Genomic DNA, 24000 nt, shown 5'->3' on the forward strand with positions numbered 1-24000 from the left:
TAATGACTTAATAATCTCTTTTATTTTATAAAAAGAAATTAAATATTTTCCCAAAGATATCTTGATGTTGCAGAACCTTCATTCTGTATCACATCAGGTAAGTTTAAATGTTCTGCAAGATAGACAACATACAAAATTATGGATTAAACTTATATCATAGTTATTTGTTTTTGTTGAAATGTTCACCATGGAGCCATTTTTCACACATATTTATGTTGTATGTATGTTGATTCGCCTCTTGCGTTAAGTCCAGTTTGAATATTTTTGCTGTAATTCAGTAATGAAAAACTCCAGACAGTGGGGTTTATTTACTAAGATGGGAGTTCTATTAAAAATGGTATGTTGTTATGGACAACCAATCAGAATCTACTTATTTATTTAGCACCTTCTAGAAGAAAATAGGTAGAATCTGATTGGTTACCTATAGCAACAACCTTCAATAGATTCAATAGAACTCCCACCTTAATGTGAAAGCCTCTATGTTGCCGGAAGTTCGCTATTTTGTGCGAGTCTACCCGTTTTTTTAAAGTAGAATTCATTTAAAAGGCAAAACTGACCTGAAATTAGCACACAGCAGATGGAGAACAGTGTCTTCTGTACAGTCTGATACTTTATAAGTTGTGTCTAATGACATTCTCATATATTTAATTACAGTAATTAAAATAGGCTTTGCCACCCTATGTAAACTAAATGTTTATGAATTGATTTGCCCTGTGTAACTTGTGATCACATATAAAATAATATAGATGTAGAAATGGATGTTAGATGTTGCAATGTTCTAGATATCAGTTATTGTCTATAAGTGGCAATAACTACTTACGCTGTTGATCCAGGAAGTGTAGGCAGATACTCTAGTGAACACTGTTGGTTTAAGGTAGGCGTTGCATCCAAGGGAGGACACAAAGCTGGTCACACCGTGGACTTCATATCCGCTACCGACTACACAGTTCAGGGGTCCACCAGAATCTCCCTGAAATATACATATCGGAAAAAAATGTATTGGTGACATCTGATAATAATTCAGTATCTTTGAATATAATTTAAAATGATTTTAAACAGTATGGCGCTACAGCAGAGATTTTGCAGCTGTTCTGCTGGTGAAGTAGGATTTCGGAACTATTAGTACTGCAAGTGGGTGCAGTGTGTGCGGAGTGGTCCCATGTGCACTGCACACAATTATAAATAGACCACTGATCCAATTACACCTTTAAAGTTCATACACGTCCACCTGAGTCTAATGCAAATATATAAAATATAAAATATTTCTATAAGTCTTGTTACATTACATTTAATAGAAACTAGCAGTCATACAAAGGATTAGAACCATTGATATGCCTCACTGAAGGCAGACACCTGACAGAGATATTTGCGCCCATGCAGTAATCTTGCAGATTCTATGTATAGTTGTTTGTTCAATAGCTCAATCAGTAAGGTATCTGCTTCTAGTGGAACAGGTCATGTAGGTAAGTGGCACTTATGTATAATAATATGTAGTGGGCATCATGGTATGGAATAATGTGTAATGGGCATCATGGTGCATGGCATATGTATACTGGGCATCATGGTGTGCAGCATATGTAAAATGGGCATCATGGTGGGGCATATGTATAACGGGCATCACAATCTGTGGCATATGTGTAATGGCATCACGGTGTGTGGCATATGTCTAATGGGCATCATGGCATGTGGCATAATGTGTAATGGGCATCACGGTGTGTGGCATATGTATAATGGGCATATGGTGTGCGGCATATGTATAATGGACATCATGGTGTGGCATATGCATAGTGGTCATCATAGTGTGTGGCATAATGTGTAATGGGCACAATCTGTGGCATATGTGTAATGGCATCACGGTGTGTGGCATATGTCTAATGGGCATCATGGCATGTGGCATAATGTGTAATGGGCATCACGGTGTGTGGCATATGTATAATGGGCATATGGTGTGCGGCATATGTATAATGGACATCATGGTGTGGCATATGCATAGTGGTCATCATAGTGTGTGGCATAATGTGTAATGGGCATCACAGTGTGTGGCATATGTGTAATGGGCATTATGGTGTATGGCATATATATATAGTGGGCATCACGGTGTATGGCATATGTATACTGGGGCATGGTCGCATTTCGGGGGCTTCAAATAATATTGCTCAGGGTGCTAATAGGCCTTGAGCCGACCCTACTATAATTTCCTCTTTCTCCATATTAATATTGTTTCCCACTGGACCAGATGCACTAAGCTTCAAAATACTGTTTAACTAATATAGATGGTAATTTATCTGTAGAAGAACCATACTTGTAATAAGAATCAGAATTTTGCTAAGTCTTACATTGCATCCAGCCTGGGCTCCATTACCACCAGCACAAACCATAGTGGTCTTGACAGTGCTGCCCCAGTAGGAGCCGGTTGAGCAAGTTGCATGAGCCACCACGGGCAGAGGGGCCTGCTGGAGGATGGATGGCAGAGATCCACCGGCTGGAACAAGAGAAATGAGAATGTAATTAATCCCAGAACACTGTAACAGGCAAGTGAGGCTGTACTTAGAGTTTACACTATCTCCATACATACTGAACCATTTTGTGCTGAAAGCAGCTCAGTTTTGTAATTTGAGCTCAAAAGCCGCCCAGTATGTATGGGCCAGCGATGATCGATGAGTGCTGATGCGCGCATCTGCATCAATGCCGGCTGGTGCTCTACTGCTGGTATTACAAGCAGATGAGCAATGGGGTGGACAGCTTTCCAGAGCATCCTGCTATAGAAAGTGGCCCACCCCTGGGAAAATCAGTTAGACGGGCGAATATCGATTTTCAGCCCAGCGTTTTTCCCATCATCACTGTCCATACACGCTGGTCAAAATCAACCAGTGTGTATGGACTTTTAGACACTGTGAGTAATAGCAGATACTTTGCATACCTTTTACTCTAAATCAATAATTGTGCACATACTTTATGGTTTCTGCTGATAACATACTGTAGGTGATTTATAAAGATCAGATAGAAATAAAAAATATTACAAAAAAGTAAATGTAACCAGTTTTTTTTAAAGGTGCAGTCATTTACGACGCATGGTTTGCCTTGTAAATGATAAGCCATTAACAAAAAATAAAAAACACCCCACATTACGCACAGAAAAAATCAAGGCTGGAAATGTATACATTTTATTTCTATTTGTGCATAATAATCCTGATAGCAGTCCTGGAATACAGGTATTTATTTCGGTACTTGTTTCCTAGAACGGCCACACCGATTTTGATGGGGTCGGAAAAATCGCGTCGATCGCATCGCATGCGACCAAATCGCATGCGATGCGACCGACGCGATGGACCCGATTTTTACATTGAATCAAATGTGAATAGGGTCCCTGGGACCCTATTTTACATTGGATTCAATGTAAAATTGTCCCCAGACCCCAATTTTAACCCCCCTGATGGCTCAAATGGCCCCATTGTGAACGGCACCCCACGATTGACGCCAACCCGAAGCGTGGCGAGCCCGCAAGTGGCGGTGGTACGCGTCCTCCGACCTTTTCATACCCCTACTATCCACGTGGAGTTGAGAATATAAAGTGTGGCGAGCGCAGCGAGCCACCGAGCCCGAAGCGTGGCGAGCACAGCGAGCCCCGCGAGGGGACGCGCATTACTTCACAGGTATACGCGTCCCCTCGCGGGGCGCGCTGCGCTCGCCATGCTTCGAGCTCGGTGGCTCGCTGCGCTCGCCACACTTTATATTCTCAACTCACGCCGACATGGATAGTAGGGGTATGAAAAGGTCGGAGGACGCGTACTGCCACCCCTCGCGGGCTCGCTGCACTTGCCACGCTTCGGGTTGGCGTCAATCGTGGGGTGCCGCTCACAATGGGGGGCATTAATTTATAGGCATGACGGGGGCATATACAATGAGAAATGGGCCATAAAGGCCCATTTCCCATTGTTAGCTATGTAAAATGTGCTTAATCGCGTCCATCGCATCTTGTGCCATTATAATGGCACAAGACCGACGGAATGAACGCGATTACAATGTTAATTTTGCCTATGGCAAAATCGGGTCCATCGCGTCGGTCGCATCGGGTGCCATGTTAATGCACGCGACCGACGCGATCAACGCGATTTTGCCTTTGCCGGCAAAATGGACCTGATTTCAAAGGAAATCGGGTCCATCGCGTTAATCGTATACCTTAAGTTAAGGTACACGATTACTCCCGATTGTGGCCGTTCTAGGAAACAAGTAGCTTTATTTCTTTATCAAGCACCCTACATACTGTATTTCTGTTTAACAAGCAAGCGTTCAGTTTTATCTTTATAAAACATGTATTTAGCAAATACCATATGTGTACTATAGTTACTTACAGTATATACATGGTTATTATTATATCTATATTATCTTTATAACCTTGTCGCTGCTGTGTGAATTCACACTGCGAACGATTATCAACACATTGCGTATGGCCAGGGGCACCAACAGGCCCCAGTAAAATGAGGGGCATGGTTAATAGGAGGGGCGTGGTCACTAGGGAGAGACACTGTGGTGCAGCGGCAGCCTGCTCTCTCTCCCCCTCCCGCTGCCCAGCTCCCTGCAACAGGGATGGGGGAGTAGGACCCGGGACCCCTCCATCAGGCCTTGCCTCCAGGTGCTACTGCATACGGCCCTTAGTACGCATATGCGATGCCTGCTAGTGAAGAAATCCTGCAAGGTGTGCCTAGGAAAATGGTGGGAGTGTCAGGGAATACGCAGGCATACCCATAGAGTTTTAGGGGAGGGTGTGTGATGTCAGCTCCACTCTGTATATGTCACTTTTCATCGCTGCCGTCAAGTCTCTGGTTACTCTGACCCTGCGATGACTGGGGACCAGTGAAAAACTGATTTGATGGTGAGCGTCTTACAAAAGATTTTGGTTGTTTTCGCTCGGCTACGGATTCTTCACTAGCCATATAAATCTATTCGCATGGGGTACTCATTAATTGATTCACTATGGCAGGGAGGCATCTACCTGTTTGCTGGCTGTGGCACATTCACTCAGCAGCGATCACGTCTCAAATACCCCCCATGTCACATTTCCTGGAGCTCTGTAATTAAATACCCAATCCAAGATACAAGGTGTGTCTGCCGTTTAATAAAAGTTAAAGGGACCAGGCTTAGCTGGTGGTCTTAGTGGGACCTCACCATTGTGCTGCTACACAAACTGGCTTCTGGCCCTTTAACTGAGACACATAGGCATTTTGAAAGAGGATGAGTCCCAAGTGCAGCCTCCTCTATCCGGGTCCCCTCCTCCCATCTGGCAGCAGTGCAACGAGTCTGAACACTAGAGGGCTCAAACTCTAATGCACCTGTGTAGAGCTCCTGCTAAATGGTGCAGCTGGCATTTATCTGGTTTTTCTGCAACACTGCTGCTGTCATCATGGGACTCTCATTCCACTGAGGTAATTTTTTTTGTTTAATGGGTGCAGCATGTGCAGTGTAGGCCCCTCTGTACTATGGGGTCCGTGTGCACATTGCACCTATTATATATAGGCCACCGCGTAGACAAACATTTACAAGCCTGTTTTGTAGGTTACTTACTGGTGGTTCTTCCCCATCCTGAAATAACGCAGTTGTGGTTGTTTCCCAGGACAACACCACTAGCGGGCAGGGCAGCCAATTTCACGTAGCTATTAATTGTAGCGCTGGATGCCAGATGGAGGACAGCGATATCATAACTGTATGGGATGAGAGAAATAAACATATAGTAAGATCTCATACCTGTACAAGATTTTTATTTTTATTTTTTTAGTTATCCTTGTAACATGCTAAAAAAGATACTGTTTTTAATCTTTCTTCTGTGGCTCTCTCCATGAACTATATAATCAGCATGGCTGCTCTGGTTTATGACAAAGCTTTGTGGTAAACTCTGTACTGCATACAGTTATATCCAGAGAACAGCTTTGTGTCATATCCCAGGGAAACAAAGTAAAAACATTGGCCTGGCGATATAACGATAAGCCTGTTGTCTGAGAAACTACGATTTTACCAATAGAGGAAAAGTAATACAGTGAAAGCTGTAGGGAAAGGGGGCTACAAACAAGTTAATACATGAAAGCATAATGCAGGAGAAATCTTTGAGAGCAAAGTTTTCCTTTCAAATCTGATCCTTCCCTTTAAAATATGAACCTGAAAGTAGACAAGGAAGCCATGTTGCTGTTTGTGGAAATGTGATCTACAGAACAGTTAATACATTTACTTTAATCTACTCAGGTGCAAACTATATTTTACTCATGACAGAAACGTACCCAGCAGCAACGTTGTTGGTGTTCCAGGATGCATGAATACGGATGGCTGACACTGAGATAGTCTGCTCTGTTCCATCATTTGCGCTCAGGTTGTGTTCTCCCAGGACAACACGGTAGGTGGCAACTCTAAACAGCAGACAGAAGGAAGCAGAGACTTAGTGCACTGTAGAGATAAAGCAGTAGTAGTAGTAGTACGTTTATTTATAAGGCACCACAAAGTGTCCGCAGCGCCGTACATAGCAAACAAAAAACAAATGACAAGGTAACGTACAGGGTGTGGTGATAAAATACAGCATAAATAGGGGTATAGCTGGTAGAACTAAAATCAGCATCAGTTCTGAAGTAGGTGTCGAAATGGTCGAGGAGACTGAAGATAAAGTAGAGGAAGGGAAGAACAGGACAGGAGCACTGGTGAGGTAAAGAGGTAGGGTGAGTACGTGAGGAAGGAGGGCCCTACTCATCAGAGTTAACATACTAAAAGGAGGTGGGTGGACGAACGCCAATACAAATGTAGATCAGGGTTGCCAATTTTTGTAGTCTCCTCTCTGCAATTCAGAACGATAAAATATCTTCCACTGTGTGTGTGCGCTTGATGTTGCTTAGAATGCACGCACCCTCTGTCAGTCCTGCTACAGCGCGGACAGGACACATTGCTAGCGGGGCCTTGCAGCAATGCAGAGTATATCTCATATTGTATGTATTTTTAATTATGTAATTTATGATAGTAAGAGGAATCAGAGCTACCTTTATTTTAGTAAATATGTTGAAGGCTAATTAATTTTTGGATCCTTAAAAAATGTCCATAGTGCAAAAAACAGTAGCATACTGTGACACCCAAACATCCCGATTTCCTGCCACTGTCGTAGTGTTCCACCTGAGAGTTGAAGTCTCACTTGGGCTAGGGGGAGGTTGGTGTAAATACATAATAGATGTTGTGCGCATATGCACAGCATGTTAACAGAATGGGAGGTAAGTCTGGGGGCAGATCAGCTGACTAAGGTGTGATATTGTCACAGTGTCTGTTACCTGTCCACGCAGTGAGCAGCAGTCAGCACACGGTTAGCACGGATGAGAGTTCCTCCACAGGTGTGGTACCAGCTGCTGCCAGAGATATACTGGAGAGATATCTAGAAGATAAAACATATATTACAGTACTGTTCCATGATCTACAGTATAACCGTATACCTTCCTTGTACTTTTGTAATGAAATACTGCTTGTTGTATTTAACGTTGACTGCCCTCTTGATCAAAGACAAGACACTATTTGATATTTCCCCTAGGCTCATTGATTCTTTCCCCCCTCTTTACCTTCCCCTTCCCCTCTTTCTTTATCTCTCTTATTTCCTCCCCTTCACCCTATATTTCTGTTTTCTTTATTTCTGCTTTTGTATAAGCTCTTCTTGAGGTACTTAACTCAGAAATAATAAAAGTAGTTTCATCTCTTCCTTTTTACTGGATGACACCGAGGACTCTGATACAATGCATTGTGCCTTTCAGAATCCCATGCTGTGTATTGTGTAACCCCATACAGTTGACACACTTATCTGATAGTAATATTTTTTGCATTACTTCACTATGATCTATGGTTTTCAACGTGTTATTTGACCATTGTTTGCATTGCCATTATTCACTCACTAAATATTTTTTTTTTAATACATGATATACAGTTCAAGAAACTTGAGTTGTTAAAATGTATAAACTAAAAATATTTATTGACTGTTAATATTAGTAGTAGTAGTAGTAGTAGTAGTAGTAGTAGTAGTAGTAGTAGTAGTAGTAGTAGTATTGACTATTAACATTGCCATCTGATAGATAACAGTGTCATCATTTTTAAGGCTAGCTAGTGGAGTGTTATAGTGGTGACTGGAAACTGGGGCTGTTTGCTGGTTTAGTGGTGGAACGGGTAAGTAGGATGACATCACAAGCATTGTGACTTCTCATTAGATATTATGCTCTCCTCCTATCTTCCCTGTTCTGTAGCCACTTTTAATATTGATTGATCTTCAATCAATCAATATAATTAATCTTATGTGTACAGTGTAGTATCTATAACATTGATATTTGTAAATGGGACACCCACTACCAATTGTATGTTTGCCAGGTGTGTGAATAAGAATATATTGCAATAACAAATTGATTTTGTGCAGATATTACTGGTAAATAACCAAAGATCAGATTCATAGTGCAGCTTTAGCCCCTACAGACAGGGCCACCATCAGATGGGGACTGGTGAGACTCTAGTCCCATGCCTGAACAGAAAAGGGGGCACAGGACTGGAGTCTATCATGTATAATTTGTCATAACAAGGTAATATATCTCTTTAAGCGATGTAGAGATTGAGTAGTGTGGTCAGAGCTGCAGACACATGCAGTCTCGTCAGGCATGACTGGGGTATAAGACAGGGAAGTGGGGTCCTGCCTATTTTGTCCATCCTGAGCATCACAATTGCATACTGGAAGACTGCACTGGAAGGGGCAACAGGTTAGGGAACTGGCCTCCCTGCCCTCCCTCCCTCTTCCCTGCACTGAAGAGATGCCATGCGCAGGCTCATTGACACCCGTGGGAAGGACAGTCTACAATTAGAGGCACTGTTCCGCTGTAACCGGGACACTTGCAAGGTATGAGTATCTGTCCCATAATCAGTTCCCATTATAGCTGGAACCACATTTGGTGTATGGGTTATGTACAATGGTTGCTGGGTATGCAGTGTGCATTGTCAATGATCAAGAGAAGGGCTGCACCGCATATCCTGACCTGCACCCTGAACAGACACTGTGCCATGCAGCGCCATGCAGAGCCATACAGCAAGCAGCCTGCTCAGCCATTGATTACTTTTCCAGAGAGATAATAAAATATAATTGTTAAGATTGTCATCACTGTAGTATCTGCCCTGTAATTAGTTCCGATTATAGCTATAACAGCGTTTGGAGTAATCTCACCACTCACCTGCCATGGCCAGGCATTTTTGCCTGCATTTGTTCCTCCTACCACACGTGCATTGTCTGCAATGTCCTCAATGTACTGAACATCAGCAAAGCATTGTCCTAAGGATCAAAAATAAAATACAGTCACTGTTATCACCAGAATATGGGACACATGATCAGCTCCGCTACATAGATGTTCCGCTTAAAAGTTTAAAGAATCGGTAGTGAAAGGGGATACTGCAGCTTCCAAGACGTGTTTGAGTGCCAATGTTGCTGCAAGAGGTGTGCAATATATCTGCTAAAAATGACAGGGTCGAATTAATAGAAGTTAAGTTACATTGGGGCAGATGTATTAAGCCTGGAGAAGAGATAAACTGGAGATAAAGTGGAGATCAGGTAAAAGGAGACAAAGCACCAGCCAATCAACACTCAACTGTCATTTTCAAACCCAGTTCATTGGCTGGTGCTTTATCTCCTTTCACTTTATCTCCAGTTTATCTCTTCTCCAGGCTTTATCTGCCCCACAGTGCGCAAAAAAAAGCTGTGAGCTCTGGCATTTGTAGCTGATATTTTGCATAACTCTCACAGCAACATTTACACTCAAAGGGTTAAGGCAGCGGTTCTCAAACTGTGGGTCCTGACCCCAAAGTGGGTCCCGACTCCATGTTGCTTGACTTTTCTAATCTCAGACAATTCACCTGAAAAAAATCTGTTGAATTGTCTGTTATGTTAGACTCCTCCCATCATTTTGTGCCTCCACAATGCTGCCATGTATGTTCTGTCTGCTGACTACACATGTAAAGTGATGACCTTCTGCAGTAATTTGCTGGGGTCCTGTAACTATTTTTATTGTCTAATGGGGTCCCAGAGCAAAATAGTTTGAGAACCCCTGGGTTAAGGCCTCTATTTATCAAATTAATTCTCTCTTTGACTACAGTATATACAGTATACAGTAGTTGAAGCTACTCTCTGCAATGCCTTCTGAAGATGGTGGTATCCCACCATCCTTAAGGGTGTAGCCTGGTTGGAAAGAGATCATGCTTTTCGGCTATTAGTGTAATTCTTAGGAAATAGATCCCTTAGGGGGCTATTTATCAAAGTTTGGCGAGAGAGGAAATTGTGAGAGATAAATAACCAACCAATCAGCTTCTAATTGTCACTTTTCAAAACAGCCTGTAAAATGTAAGGTAGGATTAGCTCGTACTTTATCTCTTACAATGTTATCTGCCTCTGAGATTTGATAGATACCCTATCACTAAAGGAGGCACAGTCGGAACATATACGCATAGTGTAGTTTACAAGTGCAGCCTGTAACGTGGATAACACAGGAGTATAACTACACAATACACACTGTGATCTATTTCAAACTGATTCTTTTGAATGCAAATGATCGATTCTGATTTGAAAATTCATTATTATTGGGTTGTATTAGATCTTTAGTATATTTGGGAGTTTTTGTTTAGTGATCAATGGGTAAAGTTATGAAAATAATGAAGGCTTTTCAGTAATGAGATCACCGCATGATGCACCCACTACAATATATGTCAGAACATTATTATTATTCGTCTTTATGGTAAATGGTCTCTCTGTACTAACTTGCACATGTGGTGTATCAGATGGAGGGCAGATGAGAACATTGAATTTAGGAGACGCCCATATAAAAGCGAATCACATTATATGCGATATCTGAACTATTTAGTTTGGTGAAACATTTAACAACAAGGTGCACAGATAAAACAGTGACGGTTAATGCTCAAGAGAAAAGGGTCCAGATGTATCAAGCTTCAGAAGTGATAAAGTGTTGAGTGATAAACAACCAGCCAATCAGCTCCTAACTGTAATTTTTTCTAACACAGCCTGTAACATGGCAGTTAGGTGCTGATTGACTGGTTGTTTATCACTCACCATGTTATCATACCCTCCAACATGACCCATTCCATTAGGTACAAAATGCTCTGTTCCTGGACTTCCCTGCCAGTGGCAGTTACAGATATGAGCCTGCAGCACAGTCCAATATTCAAAAAGGGGAGTCACACCTACTGCCACCCCAGACATCACTGACAGTTGATGTGACCCCCCCTCTTTGAATATTGGACTGTGCTGGATTCCAACCTCTGTAACTGCCACTGGCAGGGAAGTCCAGGAACAGAGCATTTTGTACCTAATGGAATGGGTCATGTTGGAGGGTATGTGTTATCACTATTTGAAGCTTGATACAACTGACCCTCGGTTAGACTCCGGGATGCAACTTACCAAAGAGGGCAAGTACAGCGAGTAACAGGAGCTTCATCATCTTGGATCCCTTGCAGTAGATGTGTGGTAAAAATGTGACTGATTCACCCTTTATATACTATATACAGTCAGAAGCAGCATGCTCTGGGAATATTCTCAGATGTTACTGTAGCTATCTTCGTCTTCATTTTTTTGTTACTATTTCTATTCGAAGGACATAAACTCCCAATCGTAAGATGACAGCAGTTTTACCTCAGCAAGATTCTTAACACTCTAATTGGATGAAATAACACAATACATAATATGCCATTGAAAGATTAAATGTCAGCTTTTTATTGTGGTTACAACAGAAGTATGGTGGCAGAGTGTCAGATATTCAGTGTCCACTTGTCTTAGATAAACTATTACCCCTTTCCCCATTAGTTTAGGTATCCCAGGTTTTTGCACAGGAGCACGCAAAACCCAGGATTGTAGGCAGGTGGAATCGTTCCCAGTTGAAATGACCCGGGTCATGAGACCCGGCATTTCAACCCGGTTAGCTGTGCAGTGTAAATGGGTAATCCAGGTAACTGCAATGCAAAGTCTGGGGTGGGAGCTCAGGACCCACCTCCGGTGACATCACCCACCCGGCATTATGCCAGGTAGGTACTCTAGCGGAAAAGGGTTCACAAGCCGGGTCGCAGGTTGGAGCCAGGTACAAAACCCCAGTTGCGACCCAGCTTGTAGATGGAAACAGGGGCAAATGCAGGATTTTCAGAAGGGGGTTTCTAGAGGGGCGGAGCAAAGCACGGAGATGGACACCTGTTAACCCAATATATGCCGGGTCAGTTAAAGTATTATATTACAGCCCATCTCACCCCCTATATATATATATATATATATATATATATATATATATATATATATATATATAGAATTTGCGCTATGCAAAACTGGTCACTTGGTAACACTAGATCCCCTACTAGAGGGACCCCAACACCAGTATCCAAAACAATAGTGTTATATAGCGCCCATACACAATTTACTTGGTAGTTCCTGTGTTTCCTTTACTTCATAGGACCATGATCAACATAAACATTTTTTAGATATAAAACATTTATTTAAAACATTTAAAACCAATCAAACTTTTACTTGAAATTTAATCTTGTATTGGTAATGTTTTCCTTGGATTATTTATCGCAACAGATACACAACACGTTTCGTTCCTTTCATCAGAGACTTCATCAGGGGTGTAATACTTTTTAAACAGATCTTTAAGGATCTTTTTGATCAAAAAACTTTAATGAGATTTCAATAGATTTCAATTACGACTGATCCAAGTATAGGCCAAGGCCCTTTACTGTAATTGATACTTGAGGGCTGCCTGTATTTAATCAATGCCCTTTGTCCTTTGGCTCCATAAGTACCATTAGTGGATAAACTGTAATCTCTTCTCCTTACAATACTTTAATTTTGAGGTGTACTTACACCTCAAAATATTCTTATATGTATAAACATAGAGGGTGGGCTCCAGAGTAAATATATGGTCCCCTTATAATTAAAGAAATAAAGATTCGATCCAATAGAAGACCTTGCTGGCTCCTGTATGTGTGTGCTCTCCTGTGTCCAAACACTTGGTAACCACCCCCCCCCCCCCTCCTAGTTACAGCCCTTATTGGAGTCTCTAGTTTGAGAAATAGACACCTTCAACTGACAGCTTCATTAAATGGTACCCGCAAAAGGCCACTATCGATGTCTACAGTGAAGAGGCGACTCCGGGATGCTGGCCTGTGGCCTCTCATGCAGAGTGGCAAAGAAAAAGTCATATCTGAGACTGGCAAATAAGAGGAAAAGATTAAAGTGGGCATAAGAACACAGACATTGGACAGAGGTCGATTTAAAAAAAGCATTATGGACAGATGAATCGAAGTTTGAGGTGTTTGGATCACACAGAAGAACATTTGAGAGATGCAGAACATGTGAAAAGTTGCTGGAAGAGGCCTGACACCATCTGTCAATCATGGTAGACATAATGTGATGGTCTGGGGCTGCTTTGTTAAAGTGGGAGATTTGTACAAGGAAAAAGGGATTTTAAATAATGAAGGCTAGCATTCCATTTTGCAATGCCATACCCTGTGGACAGCGCTTGATTGGATCCAGTTTCCTCCTCCAACAGGACAGTGACCCAAAGCATACCTCCAAATTACGCAAGAACTATTTGGGAAGAAGCAGGCAGCAGGTATTCTGTCTGTAATATACAGTACTTTCCAGCGCAGTAACCAGATCTCAACCCCATTGAGTTGTTGCCTATGTGTAAGTTAAAAGTTTAACCCTTTGGTGGCTTGGCACAGCATGGAGTAAGCAGCTACTTGCTGTGGCTCTGACATTTATCCTGCTAATATCCTGTTTGCCCGGCGACAGAGGAGACTTTTATCTTACCCTGCTGCAGGACCTCACTGTGGACCCCCTGGAGCTTTGCGGGGTGTCTGCAGTGGCCTTGTTACCGACATTCTGTGCGCTGAAAGTTGAAGTGGCCTGCCTGAGACCCGTACCCCGGCTCTGCTATCCTGCGGGACAGCGTCCTGACCCCTGCAATCCTCCAGATCCGACTCGGAGTTGCGCCTGTGGCTGGCGCTGCGGAGGGGTTGCTGCTGCCGCTGTGGAGTGAGGCTTGTGCTGGCTGCCGCTGCGGAGTGAGGCTGGTGCTGGCTGCCGCTGCGGACTCCGGACAGACGCCAGCGCCATTTTGGCCACGTGTCTTCCCGGCCCGTTGGCTGGGCTTGGTACACCCGTGCGTCTACTTTTTCACTCCATCTACATGGTATCGTACTTTAATTGCTTATTGCTGTGAAAGGCCTTATGGAACTCTGCATCTAAAGACTTTGTATCTGGTCTCTGCTAAATACCCTGCCTACTGCTTGTGCAGTGCTTCAACAGAAATATTATATTTTATCTCAGGCAGACTGTTTCACTGGTCGATTACTGCCTGACAGTACTGATGGTACTACCCTTTCTATCTATCTGGTAAGCCCTGGTGGTGTGCTAACCGCCGCCATCTTGCCACTGCATTTCATTCTAGGCATCAGGATCACTGCAAAATGTCTGCCTCCCTGCAGTATATACTTGAGGCCATTACTGCATCTACTCAGCGGCTTCTTTTTGCACTTGATCATGTGAAGGATCCACCTTTATATCCTGTAACCTTGGCCTACATTCCGTCTACACCGCTGGAACCTCAGGGCTTATCCTGTCAAATGGAAAGGTCTCCCATTACCTCTGCCACAATTTCTGCCTCGGTTGTTGGAAAATTTTGTGCAGCTGTGACAGACACGTTGAACCTTCAGAACTATGCACTTGGCTATCTCCTGCCCCCGTGTGTGCATCCCTGGTTGGACTGGATAGTCTATGTCTACTTTTTTTTACAATTTGAGCTTTATTGTGTAGGTATTTGGGTATGCAAGGTGCGATCTGTTATTTTTCTGTTATTGCAGGAGACACAGGCTTGGCCAGATTGATACTTTCAATGCCTGTATATTACTATGTTATTTTGTTTCACTTTTTATATGTTTTAATATCCTTTTCTTTTCATATGTTGTAATAATGCTGCTTTCTGCCTATCTCCTATAATTTTGGCCGGTTAGTGGATGATAACTGCATTTAGCTCTGATGTTACTAAGAACCTGACTTTTCTGATATACATCTTCGACTCCTGTGTTTACCCTTATTATTTTGTTTTACTGCTTGCAGCTTTTGTTTTGTATGGTTGGGTAGATTGGACTGTTCTCCTGCCTTATTGAATACTTCCAGTTCACAGCTCCAGTCAGTCCTTATCACTAATATCCTTCGGTTGGGTGGGGGAGATGCGTGGTCAACTTACTTTCCTGTATCACTGCGCAGGTTATATCCTGCTACCACAAGTCCATTGCCCCGTTCAGTCCATACTGCAGTTATCCTTCGGGTAGGGTGGGGTGGGGTGGGGGGGTGGGAGGAGAGGGATAGATTAGTTTTTGGTATAATTTAGCTAAGACAAACGGTTATATCCTGTTGCTACTATGGGTTTTCTAAGTGGTTTTAGCTAAGGACCACTAGTCTATCGCCTCCTACATAGTTATTGGGTAGATAAGTGAAACTAGTAGGGTTAATTAGTGTAGTGGTTAAGGGATCCAAGTATGCCTAGGTTGGGGGTAGGTTATACAGGGTGGGGGGCTATAGGGCAGGGTTGTTTTGGGGATTATTTTCTTTTTTGGTGGCTAGCTAAATACTATACAAAACCACTCAGTTTACTGCTGCTCATAATGGTACATAATTGTCATGTTGCATAATTGAATTGATTACGTAGTTTTGCCCGAGAGGCGCCCTCGGGCATATGAATAACTGGTACTATGTTAAAGATATCCTCCAAGTATCTGTTTTATGCAGTACATACTTTTCTCCTATATTTGTTAAAATGCGATACATTTGAAATTTCTAATATATGACGCTGTCTGATATGTATTTAGCTATGTTTGCTTATGCTGCCTATGTTTTACATCTGTGGGGGTTGTTTAAGTTGCAAAAAGAAAAAACTCAATAAAAATTATTGAATTAAAAAAAAGTTTAACCCTTTAAAAACTGAAATGCAGCAACAGCTACAGTATTTTCTAGAAAAAAATGTCAATTTCCTATAGGATTTAGCTTATTACTGTATAATATCTGAAAAAACTGCATCAATTCAATGCCGAATATTCCATTGCAGTTGTTTTCACTACAATTGAAGGCATTTTCCGCAAATGCTTTTTCACCTTTTTGGCGGGGTCAAAAAAGACTCAAAAAGAGACAAAAATTTACACAATTTTGCTTGGAATGTGGCAAAAACATGTGGATTGGCAGCTAATTTGCAGATTCAGGTGTTTTTCGCCACTGCCAAATTTTTCACCTAACCAAGATATAGGCTCTCCATTTGTACTGTATATGGCGAATCCCCATTCACCTTAAAAAACTGAGAAAAGTGCATGTTTATCACCTACACTAATAGAATTCTGCTTGGCGTTGAGTAACTTAATGCTGCATGCTTTTACATACAGTAATACAGTGGTGAGCATTCTAGTGATAAGATTTTATCTTGTTTCACATGAATTTCTTGAGTGTGGGAATGTATACATTCAGAAAGGCTGCTGTGCATAATGGAACAAGGATAATAATAACTGTATGTTTACATTGGTTAGTTGCAGCAGTAATGTATAATTAGTCTCCAGGCTTCACAACCTGTTACTTGAAATAAAAATATATTCTTGTACCCTCGTGTACCCTTATGCTGTGCAAGCCTATGACAATATGGCCCGGTGGTGGAGTAGTAGGAAAAGTACCTGTAGGAGTACCACAAAATGTAGAGAAGATCATGTCAAAATGACTGATTAATTCTTCAACGAAGACCAGCAATTGCCTCTAGAGACTAAAGAGGGACCTGTAATGGTGGATTCCTGCAGGGAGGAATTGATAATCTGTGAGGATGAGGATGTACGTACTGAAGGGGGTGAGGAATCGGAGGATGAGGATATACGTACTAAAGGGGGTGAGGAATTGAAGGATGAGGATATACGTACTGAAGGGGGGAGGAATCGGAGGATGAGGATATACGTACTGAAGAGGGTGCAGAATCAGAGGATGAGGACGTGGACGGCATCCTGCCTCTGTAGAGCCATTTTGTACAGGGAGAGATGATTTGCTTATTTTCTTGAGAGGGTCCAAACAAACTAATTATTTCAGCAACAGTCATGTGGCAGACATTGTTGCTGAAATGATTGGTTTGTTAAAAATGTAACATAAGGGTGGGTGGGAGGGCCCAAGGACAATTCCATCTTGCACCTCTTTTTTGGGGGTATTATGTTCTCTTTGGGGCCTAGTTTTTCAAACTGCCATCTTGTCTGCCGCTGCAGTGCCACTCCTAGATGGGCCACGTGTTTGTGCCACCCACTTGTGTCGCTTAGCATAGTCATCCAGCTACCTCGGTGCAACCTTTTGGCCTGAAAACAACATTGTGAGGTGTGAGTTGTTCAGAAAAGACTGGAAATGAGTAGAAATTAATGTTATTGAAGTTAATAATAGCATGGGAGAAAAACAAAAACCCAAATTCTGTGATTTTAGCACTAAAAGTGGCCAGTGCACATGCTTAATAATTATCCTTAAAATGTCATGTAGAAGTGTATCTCTTAGTGGGGATCTGCAGCTGAGCTGTAGGCTACTTAAACAAAGAAACAAACAATTTATCAAAGTTCCACAGAGCATGCTGAAATATAAATTGTAATTTCACCAGGATAGTGAGTCCAGAGACAGCACTTGCATGAGTGTGCAAACTGTGTCCCTTTGTCTGGGGTTTAAGTATGCATATGTTTGAGGTAGATGCACAAGTGAGTTTTGTGGGACACTACATGCCTGTTCAATGCTGTTTCTACCTCTCTGCAAAGTTGTTCCTTTGGGTCTCTCCATGATTATGCCACACCACAATGGTCTTAACTACACATTTGTTACTGATGCAAGGCCTGCAAGCATCCTGACATAATTGCAACTCTGAATATGACCACAATGGTGGATTTTTTTAAATAAAAAAACACAATGAACGGGGTGGGGGCGTGGCCACGGCGGTGAGAGTGTGAGGACGTGGGAGTGAGAGCTCCCCAGCAGAGATATCCTACTAACCTCCTAAGCGGCAGCGCAGGTTTTGGTGACCTGGACTTGAGTGCTCTGTCTCGGGGCATCGAGGCACGGACACCGGTGGTGTAGAACGGAGCGCAGGACGGAGTGACGGGAGTGACGGGAGGCAGGCGACGAGCAGATCCAGCGTGCATTCGGGCGCTGAGTATTCTGGACGTGCGCGTTCGCTTCCGGGGTCAGTGAGCGGACGCCGGCAGTACTGTGAGGCGGGAAGCGGCAAGCCGACAGGAGTGGAGGAGTGATCCTTAGTATCAGCCGGCAACAGCGGGCCGTGAGGCTCGAGACAGCAGGGGTACCCTGGGAGCTGGATAGCGCAAGCTGTACATACCACTACCAAGGGTCCTGATAATAATAGAGTGGATGCTGGAGCCGGACCGCTGAGCGGGTGCAACCCTGGGCGAGATCCTTCCTATAAGCCGGTGCAGTATAAAACTTTCTTCCTTGTCTACTGTGAACTGCTGTATCTACTGAACTGTTTTGCCTTGTATGAGCAAAGTATACACCGTGGAGACTTAGGAATATTAAGTGCAGTTTGCCAATATTGTGTGTGCCTGGATGGCAGCCCAATGTAAATAACAAACTGACTAAGAAGTATTCTTTTCCTCTCCCTGCCTCCCTGTCTGAACTGAACCCAGTGCTAAAAACGCATGTAACCAGTCTGTCCCAACTCCAGATTGAAAAAAAATAAAATAAAAAAGTAAATAAATATAAATAACTAAAATGGGCAAAACCGGCACTGCCTCGGCCGCAGCCCGACTTGAGAGATATGCCCGGACACAGGGCAACCCCACGCAAACTCCGAACACGACACCACAAACCACTCCCTCTAAAAATAAGAGCCCCCAGAGGGCTCCTGAAATAACCCTCCAACAAGTTCTGGAGGCAATCGCAAGCAGTGAGCAGCGCCTATCGGACAAAATAAATGGAATACAAATAGAAGTTACGTCGATTAAAACTGAGATTAAGGCAACAAATGAACGTATTCAACATGCAGAAGACCGCATATCGGCACTTGAGGACACTAACAAACAATGGTCGGCAAAAGTCGACACACTCGTTCAACAGATGTCCGATATGCGGCTTAAGATGTCTGATGTGGAAGGCAGGTTGAGAAGAAACAACTTAAGATACGTAGGCCTGCCTGAACACTCGTAGGGTACCGATGCGGGAAAATTCATTGAGAAATGGATGTGCGATGAATTTGGGAAGACCGCGTTTTCCAGTCAATTTGCGGTGGAAAGGGCCCATCGGGTTCCATCTAGACCTTTCTCCCCGGGTGCCCCTCCTCGCACTCTAATAGTGAAACTCCTCAATTTTCAAGATAGAGACACTATTCTTAGACTGGCACGCACCAAGGGTCAATTGGAATACAATGCCAACAAGATCTCAATATTCCCTGATTACGCATTGGAAGTCCAAAAGGACAGAGCAAAATTCTTCGACATCAAAAAAAGGCTGAGAGAGCGGAATTTAAAATACTCAATGGTCTTCCCAGCCAAACTCAGGGTCATTTCCAATGGAGAGACCATCTTTTTTACAAAGCCTGAAGAAGCAGCAAAGTGGTTGGACAGACGGGTTCCGGGTGACCAGCAGCTAGCTGCCAATTAGGTTCCATCAAGTTAATATTAAATGCTCTGCCAATGCTGGGGAGCTCACCTCACCTAGGTGGCCAAGGGTTCTTTACAAAGCCCCGAAAAGTTTTTTCTCTTTTTCCTTTTTTCCTTTTTATATATATATATATATATTTTTTTTTTCTCCTTAGGGGCGGGGGGGGGGGGGGGGGTTAATAAAGTATGCCATCAAGGGGAAGGTATACGGGGAGGGGGGAGGGTAGATGGTTGGGGAGGTTGGTTTGCGTAAGTTGTCATGTCTTAATTCAAAGAAAAGGTCTGGTTGAGAGCCCAAGTAGCATTAAAAATATCAGAGGCACCCTCCTGGGTAAGAGGAGTCGGGGCGCCCTGGAGGCGGAGAGATGTGAAGGGGAAATCCCGGGAAAACATCGATACAAATGGCAAGCTGATTAAGCTAGTATCATGGAACAATTGGGGAGCTAATGACAAGGTCAAACGTTCCCTAGTAATGGACCAGTTGAGGAGGCTCAAGGTGGATATTGCTTGTTTGGTAGAAACTCACCTAATAGGGGGTAAATTACAATCATTAAAAAAAGCATGGGTAGGAAAAACCTACCACGCACCCTTCACGTCCTCCTCTCGAGGGATCTCGGTCCTTGTAAGAAAAACAGTATCATTTAACTGTGAGAGGGTCCTGATAGATCCAGGGGGGCGCTATATTTTTTTTGATTGTAAGGTTAACAGTCTACCACTGCTGTTATTGTTTATATACATACCACCTCCATTCAGTTTTGATGTCCTGGTAAAAGCGGCAGAGTTTATAGCAATGTCTCCCCAGGTCACCACAATATGTATGGGTGATTTTAACAATATTATGGACCCCCAACTAGATAGATGGAGGAATAACTCAGGAGTATCAAATAGGAGCAATAAGGGTTTTCCCGCTTTTATACAGGACATCGGTTGGGTGGATACCTGGAGGGCCCGAAATCCTACGATGGTGCAGTTCTCATGTTACTCAGCGTCGCATCAGGTTTTCTCAAGGATAGACCTTGCATTTATATCTAAGAACTCTACTGTACAGGTGGAAGGGGTGGAATATATAGCAAGGGGTGTATCAGATCACTCCCCACTGATACTGACGATCCGCGATCAGAAGGAGAAAGGGCAGGGGTATTGGAAGTTTGATGCTAACTGGATACAATCCCTAGGGCATGAGGGAATGTTGAGTGCCCAGTGGGAGGAATTCTGGGAACTTAATAGGGGGTCTACCTCATCAGATATAGTTTGGGATGCCTTCAAAGCCTATATTAGGGGTACCCTAAAAAAGCGGATAAGAGAGATTAAAAAAGAAAACAATATTAGAAGACAGGACCTGGAAAAAAAAAGTATTGAACTAGAGATCAAATACTTAACCAGTGGTAATGATTCAGCCAGGCAACAATGGCTGGTGGCACAGAGGGAGTGGATGGACCTTCTGAAGGAGGAAAATTTTAGGTGTATGTCGTATCGTGAGCGAAAGAATTACCAACACTCGGACCGTCCAGGTAGATACTTGGCATATCTCGCTGCAGCAGAAGCTCCCTCAAATATTATAAGCAGTATTAAAAAAGCAGACGGAAGTGTAGCGGACACTGCGGTGCTGATTGGGCAGGAAATTATGAAATATTATTCTGAGTTATATACCTCTAGGTTAGAACGTAGTCAACTAGAAATAGAGGAGTATATTTCAAAAATAGATATTCCATCCTTAAACCCCCTTGAAACCGAGGAAATGGAGGCCCCACTCAGTATGGAGGAAGTGAGGTCGGCAATCGGAGACCTACCAGGAGGCAAGGCCTCCGGGTTGGATGGACTCCCGGCCGAATTATATAAAAAATTTGGGGACGTGTTAGCCTCCCCACTGTGGGAGACATTAACATCCTGTTTTGATATTAATACTATGCCGCCTTCAATGCTAGAAGCAAAAATAATTGTTATTTTAAAACAAGGTAAGGATCCCATGCTATTGGATTCATATAGGCCGATCTCACTCCTTTCGATAGAAGCTAAAATTTTGGCCAAAATCTTGGCGGCTAGATTAAATAAATATATCCTGAAAATCATACATCCCGATCAATCAGGGTTTATGCCGGGAGGGTCCACATGCTTTAATCTGCGTAGACTCCAGAGTCACCTCCAGTTGCCACAAGAACAGGACACATACCCGGCGGTTGTCTCTCTAGATGCGTCAAAGGCATTTGACGTGATCGAGTGGCCATACCTCTGGGTTGTGCTCCGGGCCTTTAGACTGGGTCCAAGGTATATTAAGTGGATACAACTACTCTATACCGGTCCGAGAGCTCGGATATCCACGAACGGGTGGACCTCACCGGCATTTACCCTTGCCAGGGGGACGAGACAGGGGTGCCCTTTATCCCCGATTCTCTTCGCTCTGGCAATTGAGCCTCTGGCTTGTGTCCTCAGAACTCATCCCAACATCAGGGGGCTTAGGGTGGGAGAGGGAAGGGATATAGTGTCATTATTTGCGGATGATTTATTAATATACCTCTCCAACTATATCTCGGATCTACCTGTAGTATTAAAAACAATTAATGAATTTGGTGAGTACTCCGGGGTAAAAATAAATTGGGGTAAATCCCATATTCTAGCGGTTAACGAGACGGGAAACCCCCCGCCCCCTCATCCACTTCCTTTGAAGTGGGCTCCAGCATTCAAATATCTGGGAATCTGGATTTCCAAGGACCCAAAAGAATTTACTATATTGAATATCCAACCACTAATTGACTATCTTATTAAAAAATGTAAAACCTGGAGTCGACTGCCCCTAACAGTGACGGGTCGAATAAACCTTCTCAAAATGATTATACTCCCAAAAATTTAATATGTAATTCAACAAGCTCCAATCTATCTCCCCAAGACAATCTTTAGGAAAATAAACAGTATTATGACATCATTTATCTGGAATAACGCCAGGTCTAAGATACAATTAAAAGCTCTAATGAAGGATAAGCAAGAAGGGGGCCTGGGGTTGCCGGACTTTAGGGGGTACTATGTTGCAGCCCAACATGTCCAGCTGAGGGCCTGGATGTGTCAGGATCAGGGCACAGAGATGGTTACAGCTCTGGTAAACACATCAACACCGGGGATCAATCCACTGGCTAGACTCCTTCAGGGGTATACACAAGCTAGAGACCCGCCCATGATCAAGCAAGCTATTAAAATCTGGAAGGAAGCAAATGGGGTAGTGGAGCACAAAGACACAGACCCAGAATATCCTTTAGAGGATAGGCGGATGAGGGAAGCAGCTAAGGACCTTCAGCTGAAGGAGGTGTGGGGATTGTACTCTATTAGGAACTTAAGCCAACTCTATGGGGGAGGCAGTCTCAAGTCCTTCCTCCAATTGAGGGAGGAGTTTGGCGTGCCAAAAACTTATTTTTTTCGCTACCTCCAGCTGAGAAGCATACTGGAGGAACGATTCTCCGCCTCATCCCCAAACTTTAGCGAATCACCAATAAAAAAAATAATTAAAAAGGGAGATAGAAGTAGCTCTACCTCAAAGATCTATAAAACCCTGAAAAGGGAAGAGTCGAGTGAGTACTTAACTAAACTAAAAATTAAATGGGAGGAAGAAGTGGGACCAATGGGGGAGGAGGAATGGCAGGTGGCGATGACATCAGTGCCCCAGGCCACAAATGCTATACGGGTGCAGCAAGTACAACTATATATCCTCCATCGTGCATACCTTCCAACCACCCGCCTGGTAAAATTCGGGGGTAGAGTCTCCTCGATATGCCCGAAGTGCAAATCAGCCACGGGTACATTCCTTCATCTACTCTGGGAATGTCAACTTGTGGCGCAATTCTGGGGGATGGTAATAGATACTATGGTACAAACAGGGATCCCTAAAGAACTACTCACCCTGAAATGTTGTCTACTTAATATAATAGCGGGCGGTAGAATAGAGGAAGGGGTAAAAAAGTATATACAGGGTTTATGTGCCTTAGCTAAAGTATCAATATCAAGAACCTGGATGGCAACAAACGGTCCCGATTTCCATAGTTGGATCGCCTTGGTTAATTATACAGTTGAGCAGGAAAAAGGTCTACATTTGAGTAGGAACACTATAAGTAAATATAAAAAAAATATGGGATAGGTGGAAAGGCACAAAATATTGGAACACCAGGAAATTATAGGGGATACTATGATTAGGCGGGAGGGAGGGGATGGGTATTTGAACATAACACATATGAAAGGTTTGTAAATAAGTTGTTGGGAAAAAAAAAGATAACACTTGGACTAATCACAATATGCTGATATACACTGTATTTGTAA

The 24000-nt window shown here is 43.1% G+C and overlaps 1 protein-coding gene across 1 annotated transcript; it reads right to left on the bottom strand.

The window, feature by feature from the left end:
- LOC146057786 (chymotrypsin-like elastase family member 1) lies at window positions 1-11563 on the bottom strand. The gene is made up of 8 exons (XM_083169459.1): window positions 11447-11563; window positions 9216-9313; window positions 7296-7396; window positions 6270-6395; window positions 5563-5699; window positions 2337-2482; window positions 821-970; window positions 1-112 (listed from the first exon to the last, which is right to left on the bottom strand). Exons 1-8 carry the CDS (start codon window positions 11484-11486, stop codon window positions 104-106), a joined length of 807 nt encoding a protein of 268 aa, XP_083025585.1. The 5' UTR covers window positions 11487-11563; the 3' UTR covers window positions 1-103.
- Between the last annotated feature and the right edge of the window lie 12437 nt (window positions 11564-24000).

The sequence above is a fragment of the Crinia signifera genome, chromosome 2 (assembly GCF_055691185.1).
Source record: "Crinia signifera chromosome 2, ASM5569118v1, whole genome shotgun sequence".
In the NCBI taxonomy this organism is placed as follows: domain Eukaryota; kingdom Metazoa; phylum Chordata; class Amphibia; order Anura; family Myobatrachidae; genus Crinia; species Crinia signifera.